Source organism: Oratosquilla oratoria, chromosome 9 (assembly GCF_046742065.1).
Source record: "Oratosquilla oratoria isolate Oo_2021 chromosome 9, ASM4674206v1, whole genome shotgun sequence".
Taxonomy (NCBI): domain Eukaryota; kingdom Metazoa; phylum Arthropoda; class Malacostraca; order Stomatopoda; family Squillidae; genus Oratosquilla; species Oratosquilla oratoria.
Window position 1 is genome coordinate 56,938,230 of NC_134785.1, and position 10,387 is coordinate 56,948,616.

General features: G+C 38.4%; 1 protein-coding gene across 3 annotated transcripts; it reads right to left on the reverse strand.

Annotated features, from left to right (window-relative positions):
* Positions 1–756: 756 nt before the first annotated feature.
* Positions 757–7,995, reverse strand: LOC143028440 (uncharacterized). Of its 3 annotated transcripts, none has more exons than XM_076190536.1 (3): positions 7,666–7,995; positions 4,780–4,860; positions 757–1,964 (listed from the first exon to the last, which is right to left on the reverse strand). In XM_076190536.1, the coding sequence occupies exons 1-3, from the start codon at positions 7,816–7,818 to the stop codon at positions 1,410–1,412; spliced, it is 789 nt and encodes a 262-aa protein (XP_076046651.1). In that variant the 5' UTR covers positions 7,819–7,995; the 3' UTR covers positions 757–1,409. The 3 variants fall into 3 exon arrangements, with proteins under 3 accessions (XP_076046651.1, XP_076046650.1, XP_076046649.1); XM_076190535.1 differs by having other exon boundaries at positions 757–1,967; XM_076190534.1 differs by having other exon boundaries at positions 757–1,982; positions 7,666–7,992.
* Between the last annotated feature and the right edge of the window lie 2,392 nt (positions 7,996–10,387).

Genomic DNA, 10,387 nt, shown 5'->3' on the forward strand with positions numbered 1-10,387 from the left:
AGATAGCGTCCTGAGCACAGGTGCGTTAGTGTGGTTCTTGTCTGGTGTAGGAGGGTTTTCTCTGCGGGACTTGTACCTAGAGGTTGTTGATGTATGGATGGGGTGAAAGGGGCATTGGGAAAGAGGGGGATGTCTGTTGAGAAGGGGAGAAGACAGAAGATAGGAGTGAGCAGAGAATGGTTGTGTATGGATGATGTTGTGATGCATGGGAGTGGGTGGGGGATGGAGTATGTGTGAATGATTTTTGAAGCAGCCCAAATGGATCTCTCCTCGTCTTCCTTTTTTCTGCACAAGGGAGTGGAGGAGGTGGGTGCTGATTGAACAAAGCAGCTTGTTGTGGATACGGTATCCTGCTGCATTGCTTCTGATTCCGGGCAGTGGGCAAGATCCAAGTATTACCCATTATTCAGGAGCCAAGAAAAGAGGGAGTGGTGAATGGGAGTGGAGTATGTGGGGATAAAATGGGTGGGAGTGGATTTATGCCTTTGACTTTGGCTACCTCCCTTGTAAGGGGGAAAAAGCCCTTGGTATGTACAAACAACCACACTGAAGGACTAGCATGCTCTCTCCCCTCCCAAACAATGACAAATCTTCTCACATTAGGGTGCACTAGGTAAATCATTACTGATGTGGTTACATATTGTACTGTTTGCATGATGAATACCAGTTTCAACCATTAACTCCATGAGTGGGATCAAACTAATTATCTATTCAATATAATGCAATTTGCCCACAAAGGATACAAAGCCAAAAGAATATTTGTATAAAATTTTATTACCGTAACCAGGCACATTCACAAAATCTAATACGACACTCAGACCAAAACAAAAGTAGTCTGTCATACTTAACATATACATCAAATCAGACACATTGATTCAGATTCACTTCCGATTAAAATTCATTAAAAGAAAAATTTTCAGACCCAATGTGCACACCTCCAAGTTATAGCCCGGACTAGTTAAATTTTCATATCAGATCTTTATAAAGTTGGCCTCAGGCTCCAATGAGAAAATAATGTTCTTTTTTGTAGACCTTCTTGGACAATATTCACAAGGAAAAACCCGAAATCTATAAAAAAATATATACATTCCACCTCTTCACATGCCATTTAGTCCTCCAATACTCTATCGTATATAACATCTTTGTCTAGATGATTTGTGCACATTATTTGATTTGTGTGACACTCATAACTTTAATCAAATAAATACTTCAATGCAACAATGTACAACATGAATGTCATGGACATGTGTTGGCATGTGTACTTAGTAACAATGATATGGTGGAATGACTATCTCATTGACAGTCTTTAAACCAGAAGGACTTTGTACAAATTGTGATAAATAATTTTTTATCAAATTAGTACTTCTTCAATTCCTGTAATAAAAGGGGGGAGGAGGGTTAAGATTTTACTAACGAGCCTTGGACCCCGCTGCCGCTGCTGCTGCATTACGCTGGGCCTGCACAAACTCAGGATAATCAATGAACCCATCTTTGTTATTGTCATCCTGTTCTAGAATTGGGTCAATCATGGACACTAATTCCTCATCTGTAAACAATTTCGGCTCAGGAACTGGCTGTCCAGTGGTGCCATCATGGTTGCTGGCATCATGCCAGTGGAAAAGGGACTTTATTAGTTCCTGACCATCCAGTTTGTTATTGTTGTCTGCATCATGCATTTTAAAGTAGTGGAACTGTAGCTCTTGTTCTGACATGCCTGCTGTGTCAAGTGGCACCTCCAAGTGATCCTTGATGTGGTCTCGCTCCTTACCAAGGTCCGGATTGTGGAGAACTCGCTGGTTTTGGTGGTGGCCATGGTGGGGCTGTTGGTGGCCACTATAGTGAGCTTGCTGTGGTGGCTGCTGGGGTGGCTGCTGGTGGGGCTGCTGGTGGGGCTGCTGGTGGAGCTGTTGCTGGGGTTGTTGGTGGACAGGTGCACCAGTACCTACACCCCCTCCCACTGGTTGCTGCTGGTATGCAGTATGCTTTATGAATAAAATGGATTTATTTTCTATTAACAATATAATACACACATGCACATACACACACATATATATAATATATATATATATAGGGGGGAGTTTGTGATGTTAAACCATATCATCATCCTATGTGTACACAAACACATGCTTCAACAACAACCCTGGACTCTCTTACTTCTCCCCCCACCCCGTCCCCCCATGTGCCCAATTGGTATTCCCCATTTGATCACTTCCAGTATTTACCTATTACTAGGTAAATACTGCAAGAGATCAGTGGTGGCTGTTGGGGCGGCTGCCAGTGGAGCTGCCGCAGAGGCTGTTGGTGGACAGGTGCACCAGTGCTTATCACCTACAGCTGCGCTATTAGTATGCAGTATGGTTTGTGAATAAAATTGGATTTAGTTTATATAAAAAATATTAATAATAATAAATAAACAAGACATAAAAAATTATATACATTCATACATGTATATATATCACACTAAGAATTCCTATACTACTTATGTACATACATGTGCACACACACATTTGATTCCTGCTAGTATTTACTTATTATTAGTTAAATACTGGAAGAGATCACATGGGAAATATCTATCAATTGAGTTCATAGGATGGGAGTCCAGGGTCATAAGTGAAGCAATAATTGAATTGATCAGGTTTCTTGAAGAAGTCCTACAGCATTCAGGAACCATCAACCAACTACCAACAAGACCATAACTACTCTAGTTTTGTGTGGGGCACTGTATGTGTTCTGTGTTTTTGTGTTGTGGTTGTATCTGGGGCAATTTGTATCTGTGGCCAGACAATGTATTGGTATGGTTTTAATGCTGGATGGTATCCTGTAAGCAGGTATGCCAGTGTATAAGGTGTACAGATTTTTTCCCCCAGTAGTGCTTGTGCCTTGGGGGGTGTTGTTGCAGTGTTTGGTGGTCTGTCTGGAAGGTCTTGCTTAGTGATCCATATATGAATATGTTTTACGTGGTGATAGGCCACTACAGATATGCAAGTAGTATGCTACTGGCACAATAAGTCCTCGTTATATGGTACATATGCGTTCCTGAAAACCTTACCGCAAATTGAAATTACCGTATACCGAACCCATTATAACATGTAATAATAGGATATGGCAGATGTACCTTCTCCCTGCTCTTTCCTCTTCAAAACACGAGCGGATACTGTATCTGTGAATTTTTCTTACCATAAATAGAATCGAGGGTAGTAATTACCAAATACCGTAACTGTGAATTTACCGGATAAAGAATTACTGTATAAAGAGGACTCACTGTATAGTATTTTCATTGTGTTTTATTGGTGGTGCTTGTGAAACTTAGTGTGAAGGGTGTGTGGTGTTTAGGGGTGTGGCAAAGAATTGTGTTCTTTTCATGGCAAGAGATGGGTGCAAGTGTAGTGGTTGTGAATGGAAGAGAAATTATTACAACCCACAGGGATCTCTCTATCTTTAATCATTTATGAGTGTGTGAGGAGGGAGGAGCACCATATAATGTTCTGGTGGGGGCAAACCTGATTTGACTGTCAGGCCCTGCTGGGGAGGTGCTGTTTCTTGCTCCCTTGTTTCTGACCAAAGCAGTAGGCAAGGATAGATCTTGGCTACCACCTCTCTTAACAGGAGGAAAAGGTCTTTCGTTACACGTAGGGTACATGTACCAATGGAGATGCACTTGCCCTATGCAGACGCATTTGACACAAAAAAAATTCTACCTGCCGATGGTGAATAGATAGGGGCATAATTATAGGCTCAAAAATAACTTAACTATCCCTTCATAATGCAATTTTTTGAGCCTATAATTATGCTATCTTTTCACCATCAGTAGGTAGAAGTTTTTCTGTGTCAAACGCATCTGCATAGGGCAAGTATGTCTCCATTGGTATGCGTACCCTATGTTTGTATTTGAAGAAAGCAAATGGAAGGATTGATAGATGACTTAAGAAATGTGTTGCACATGTATTGGTTAAAGGGGAGTTTTTAAACGCGTAACAACAGAGGTTGTGTGAGGAGGAATGGCGAGTGGTTTGAGGTGATGGTGGAGTTGTACCATAGTTATGTGCTGTTACCATGGTTATTCAATGTGTACATGGACAGGGTAGTAACTGTAAGGATGCAGGCAAGGGTTTGGAATTAATACGCGAGTAGTGGGAATTGGGAAGTGAACCAGTGGTTTCCGGCTACTAGCAGAGTTAGACTGAAGCAGTTTATGGCAGAGTTTAGGAGAGTATACAAGAGGAGGACTGGAAGTTAATGTAGGCAGAGGTGACGAGATGTACAATGGATGACAGTGGTGGTTGGTAAACTCACCCTAGGCTTGGCTCTACATGTTTGTGCTTCATCTACAACACCCAGTAAACCGTATATCAGTGGTTCCCAACCTTTTCTGGCTTGAGGCACCCTTGCCATGCCTTTCAGAAGTCCCCGGCACCCTTAATATTAAATATAAATTCTAGTTTGTCAGTATTTTGTTGATTCAACATCTGTGTAATAAAATTTTGTCTCTGGATAATATGAAAATACTTATACTTACACTGATGCTGCTTTAATGAACATGAAATGGATGACAGTCAGTATTACAAAAATAATTTTTGCCCTGAATTTTGGCAGAACCCTCAGTTGATTTCACCGCACTCTTTGGTGCCGCGGCACACCGGTTGGGAACCACTACAGTATATGCTTCCATGTTGATAAAAATCAAAACTTAAAACTTGAAATGCTGAGTAGAAACAGCAGCACGACAAAAACCATTAGACATCTGCATTGCCTACATACTCTTTAAAAAAATTATTTTACCTGTTGTGGTGGTGGTGGCGGTGGTGGTTGATAGTGTTGAGGTTGTCCATACTGCTGAGGATTTACTCCTGGGGGAGATACCTGAGGAAGACGAATAAATTTATTCACATAAAAGAGACAACTTCAATTGTGTTCCCTTCCTTGACCTGCAAAGTTTACTTCCTAGTTAAATTTCAGACACCTTAACCACTTTAGCATGACAATACCTACACAGGTGTCATGACCCTGGGCAGTGGGTGAGATGCAGGGATGACCAGTCATCCAGGAAGAGCCTAGAGGGAGGGAACAGGGGATGAGAGTGGAGTATGTGGGGATGAAATGGGTGGGAGTGGATTTTATGCTTTGTTTTTGGTTACCTTCCTTGTGAGGGGGAAAAAGCCATTGATATATGTTTGTATTTTTGTGCAGTGGCTTAAAATATCTTTTTTTTTTACCAATTGTAAATCATTACATTTAGTATACTGGGTTACAGACTGCATGGTAACATGAAGCCAATGCTTTCTGGATTCTTTTGGGGCACTTTTACAGACTGGAACCACCCATCATTTGTCAATGGTACAGTAAAATCTCTACTCGGAGAAATTATGCTACTTTTGTATTACAACTGTCCCTCCTCAATGCCATTCCCTTGAAACTGCTCAACCCCCTTTTATGACTACCTGTATGAAAGAAATGGAGGAAATGGGAAATCTTTTTCAACATTTACAACAGGGGAACAAACATGTGCCAAAGACTAAAGAATGGAAGAGGCATGGTTTAATAAAGTGAGACTGCGAGAAAGGCCAGGGACATGACTTGGGGAAAATGGAAGAAGAAAAGCAATTAAACAAAAGAAGATTACAAACAAGCTAGGAATGACTACAAGAATTCAAAGGGAGGAAGAAAGCAATTTTGAAAGAGGGATAGTGGATAAATACAAAGATAAACCAAAACTGGTTTACAGGTTTATTAAGTGGTACATTGAGACACAGGAAAGAAATCGCTAAGATAATAGTGAGTGACAAGGCCTTTCAAGAACCCTCAGCTATGGCAGAAATCAAGCATATAGATTAAATTGGAACTGTACAAGAATTTGAGTTTAGGTATGTTAGAAAATTACAAAAAAAAAAAAAAAAGAGATGGGACCTAACAAGTGTTGTTCCTTTCCTATATATTACTACTAGGTAAATACCCAGTGAATGCATCCACAATGGAAATAAGCTTACATGCTTTTTTGTGTTATCCTCGGCATTTGTAATTATTTCGAACTATGTGTTCTGTTCATTATCTGCACTTCATATATACTGATTGAAAGCCAAATAAAATTATTATCATTATTACTAGGAGTTTGTAGAAGACTGCTTCTGGTTTGTTTACATGTATACAGATGTTTTCTGTTTTGGTCCTCATGTGAACCATAACAAATCAGGTATAATTAAGTGAAATTAACATCTAATAATCACATTTCCCTATTCTTTCTCCAGTCTTAGTCCCTTTCTTTCTGCAAATAAATATTACAAACAAATGGCTTACTTGTATGGCAGTGGCCCTGTTTTCATATATGGGTACAAGATTGCCTCCCAAAGGAAATCTCGGAAATTGAATAAATTAACCCAATATTTTCTTTATGATAATTGTATCAATTCTGAGTAACTGAACCCTATTTACAACCACAGACTTGATTCCAAGAAATGTCTACACAATGTCTACTAGATGTTTCAGACATATGGTCCCATATTATCTACTTCAAATAACTTAAAATATGATATAGCCCAATCTGGAACGCTAAATGAATTCACATCTACATACGATGCTTGGAAATTAAGGATGTAAAACATATTGGTACTGCACATGAATTTGAGGCTACGTATGATAAAATGGAGTAAAAGATGGGTCACAACAAGCATTGAGCCTTTCCTGTATGCTACAATTAGGTAAATACATATACATACACCACACACACACACACATTTATTTATATATATATAATGTTTTTGTTTGTTGTTGAAGACAAACTAACACAAGTCTAATAAATTGGTCTAGTATAACCTAAAATCGTATGGGGTACATATTTAACCCTAGAGGTCATCAGACAAACAAGAACAATTTATAAGACTTATGTTAGTTCATCTGCCACAACAAACAAAAACAAACATGGTCGAAGATCACCGATGTACGAGTTGTCGCTAGTATATCGCTTTTAGCAAGGTTTTTTGTTGTTGATTTCTGCCAAGAAAAATATATTAAGTTGATATATCTTCATTTACAAAATTAATATCTAATTTTTTAATGATACATCACTCAAGTGTACTGGAATAATACCATATAAGTGTGTGTGTATATATATGTGTGTATGTATATATATATATATATATATATATATATATATATATATATATATATACACACACACAAGCTTTGATGAAGGCTGCGGCAGTACACAAGCTTTGATGAAGGCTGCAGCAGCGGCAGTACTGTATTGTTCAATTTGAAGTAATAATATGCTTCTTATTAAAGTGCAGACTGAGAGGCAGGGTTTTCATAAGTTCTCCAATGTTTATTCATCTTTCAATCTAAATGCTTTTCGATCGAAATAGGGTTCATTTTCAGGGGCTACAATTTTGAACAAGAATGAAATATGGAGTGGTCTGGTGTGATTTGTAGTAATTGTACCCACCAAAAATCTTTAGGAAAGGATGCTCGGACATAGCACACAAAAAAAAATATAAGAGCAGAACAGAATAGGGCTAAAGTTTTACTATGTGAAGATAGAAAAATACTTCAGCCCTAGCTAGGCCTAGTCCTAGATCCAAGTTTCCTCAATATGTCTGGAGCTTGTAGAAAAAAAAAACGAAAACCTACTTATTCAAGTAATCCACATAAGCTTTCCAAATCTTGATTTCTTACCTGGTACCCTCCCTGAGGTGGCTGTCGCTGTTGTGGTGGCTGCATTTGTACATTTCCAGTCTGATATTGTTGTGGAGGAACGCCTGGTGCAACCCGTTGTTGACAAGCAACAAGGGCTACAAACGAGCCAAATATTAAGCTATGAGACCACATATCTACTAAATGAAATTAAACAAACGGAATGATGATGGTTACATGCGTTGTGGTCGATTTCACCACCACCAACTGAACGTTCTCACAGTTTTAAGATCTTCCAACATCCAGCTGTTTCCTCAGCGCCACAGTTCACCTGTATACCTCTCACCCACTTCCTCGACTCCCTAGGTTAGGCTGACGTGTCTGAAAACGCGTTTTTAATTTTCTAAAATTCTACTTTTTCGTCACAAATGCAAAAGTTGTATAATATAATATATAAAATAATATAATTATAATGATTTCTTTATATTTCATCTATCAAAATATTATATTGGGAAAAGTTAATTTTTCGTTTTAAATGATCGTGCAATATTTACGTCTCGCCCGAGGAGATGCCAATGCACATATTAAACATGTTTTTTAATTTCTTAAGTTCATTGTATGAAGGCGAACAATATTGTACATTCACTGAAGGAAAAAACAGAATAACTGAAAATTCTGTAGGATTGAACATGGAGCATAACGGTCGCACTATTAATAAGCAGGTTTGATCGGTTTTAAATTGGGGTCGGCTGATCGATCTTTGCCCGGATTCATGAGCTTAAAAGGTCAACTGAGAAGGTTTTGGATTTCTTTATTTTTTATTTCATGTATGAAAATATAACTTAGAATAAGTTAGAGCACTAAAATGTACGTTTCAAGCATTTGATAGTCTTGATTTTATCTAAATAGCATTATATTAAAAGTGCCTTGTAGCAGACGAACTTTTCAATGCCGTAGTTACATTTTTCCACCGCTAGGGTACTGATGACGAAACAGTTGTTATTTACATTCTTCAACATGGCCAGCACTCAATACGAACGTGACTTCACATCTAGTGAAGAAGATTTATCGGATTTGAATACCCTTTTTTGTTCCAATGTAGGTACAGTACAATGATACATGTAACAGAATATATATATATACAACAAACTATGTAAAAATACATATTTAATTAATTTACACCAAAACGAATAATCATAAATTGGTACTTTTATATATTTCAGGCTGCACAGGTATTTTGCCTATCGTAATTTAGTGTTGGCAACGACTGGGCAAAAGAAATCACCTGCCCCTTCCAGTGTGTTCCAAAGACCAAATTAGGAAAAAGATATGGCATACACCAGATGGACATTACACGGGATTTAAATATCCTTTAGCAATGACTTTAGTTCTGATTCTTGGGATTATATTCGGAGTACTATTTGTCCCTGGTATATGAAAAGAGCTCACTGTGTTAGACGATTAAACCTGGACCTTTGTTCCTGGATGATGTCAGATTTCTCATGTTTTTCATACTTGGGACAGACTGGTTCAGAGACTTTCATAGCGGACTGAAGTTTGGTATCTCTTGTAAGTTTGTATGATAGATATTCAGGACATAACCTCAGTAATTCACCAAGTAAAATCTGTACATATTCTGCAAATACAAAATGGAGATTTATGGTTTGTACGCTTGATTTTTCAGTTTGTCATATCAGAACAATACTAATTTTTTAGGCATTTATTGGTTTTGGATTTATTACATTGTGCCAGTAGGGAGTCCTATGCTGTTTCACAGTTTGGATGCAATATGTAGCACAGTAATGCTTCATACACTCACCATATGTTGGATCAACCTTCGTTTCCTTCGCTACTCCAACACCTGCTTTGGCTTTGAGATAAGATATAGCCCACTGCTCCTCTCCGGTTTTTTTTTTTTTTTTTTTTTTTTTAGTTTTTTTTTTAGTTTTCTGTTTTTTACATGAAATTCAATTGAAATGATGGGCAGCAAGCAATCGTCTGAAAATGGAAAATCAATAATGGTAATTCTCAATCACCATCCATGCATTTTACCATTCTCAATATGAATTCAGCCCCCTTATGCCTGAATTACAGTAGTAATATTACATCAAGAGATATTCGAAGTTACATATGTAGTTGTCTTCCTTTCATTGCTCCATATAAAAAAAGTGCTGAGACTTGGGAACAAAGAAGCACACAACCTTGTGGTACGATTTCAGCGCTGGTGTTTGTTGACAAGGCGACAGCTGACCGATATCCCAGAGAAGTGTTTTTTGCGTTACTATGAGCTCAAGCTCTTTGTGTGTTTTTGAACCTCCTGAAAGTAAGATGATAACCAGGCTGTTGTGTGGTGGACGATTGCAAAGCGAACGCACATCTATGAAGCAAGTGCAAAGCTAAAAAAAAAAAAATGTGCTGTGTTGGTAGTAGCTACTATTCCCCGCCAACCTTGCCAAACGCTTTACTAAACTTTGTATTATGATTTACAAGAAACGTCAGGTTCACACTGTCAAAGACTGTTAAATCTTATTAAGTTTTACAGGAGAGAGGAAAATGTTATCAGACCTTTGATAGTATGAATTGGGTTTATTGCCTTCTTTCAGCCATTCCCTATCGTCAACAGGCTCGAGCAGACATGTTGGATATATTTCACCAATGGCCTTCGCGCTTGTTGACAAGGCCAGAGTCCCGAGCACACTTTTTATGTTTCGAATAGAGTTTTGCTTTCAATCTAGGCTTCCATGACTCGTGCTGTCTGCACCGA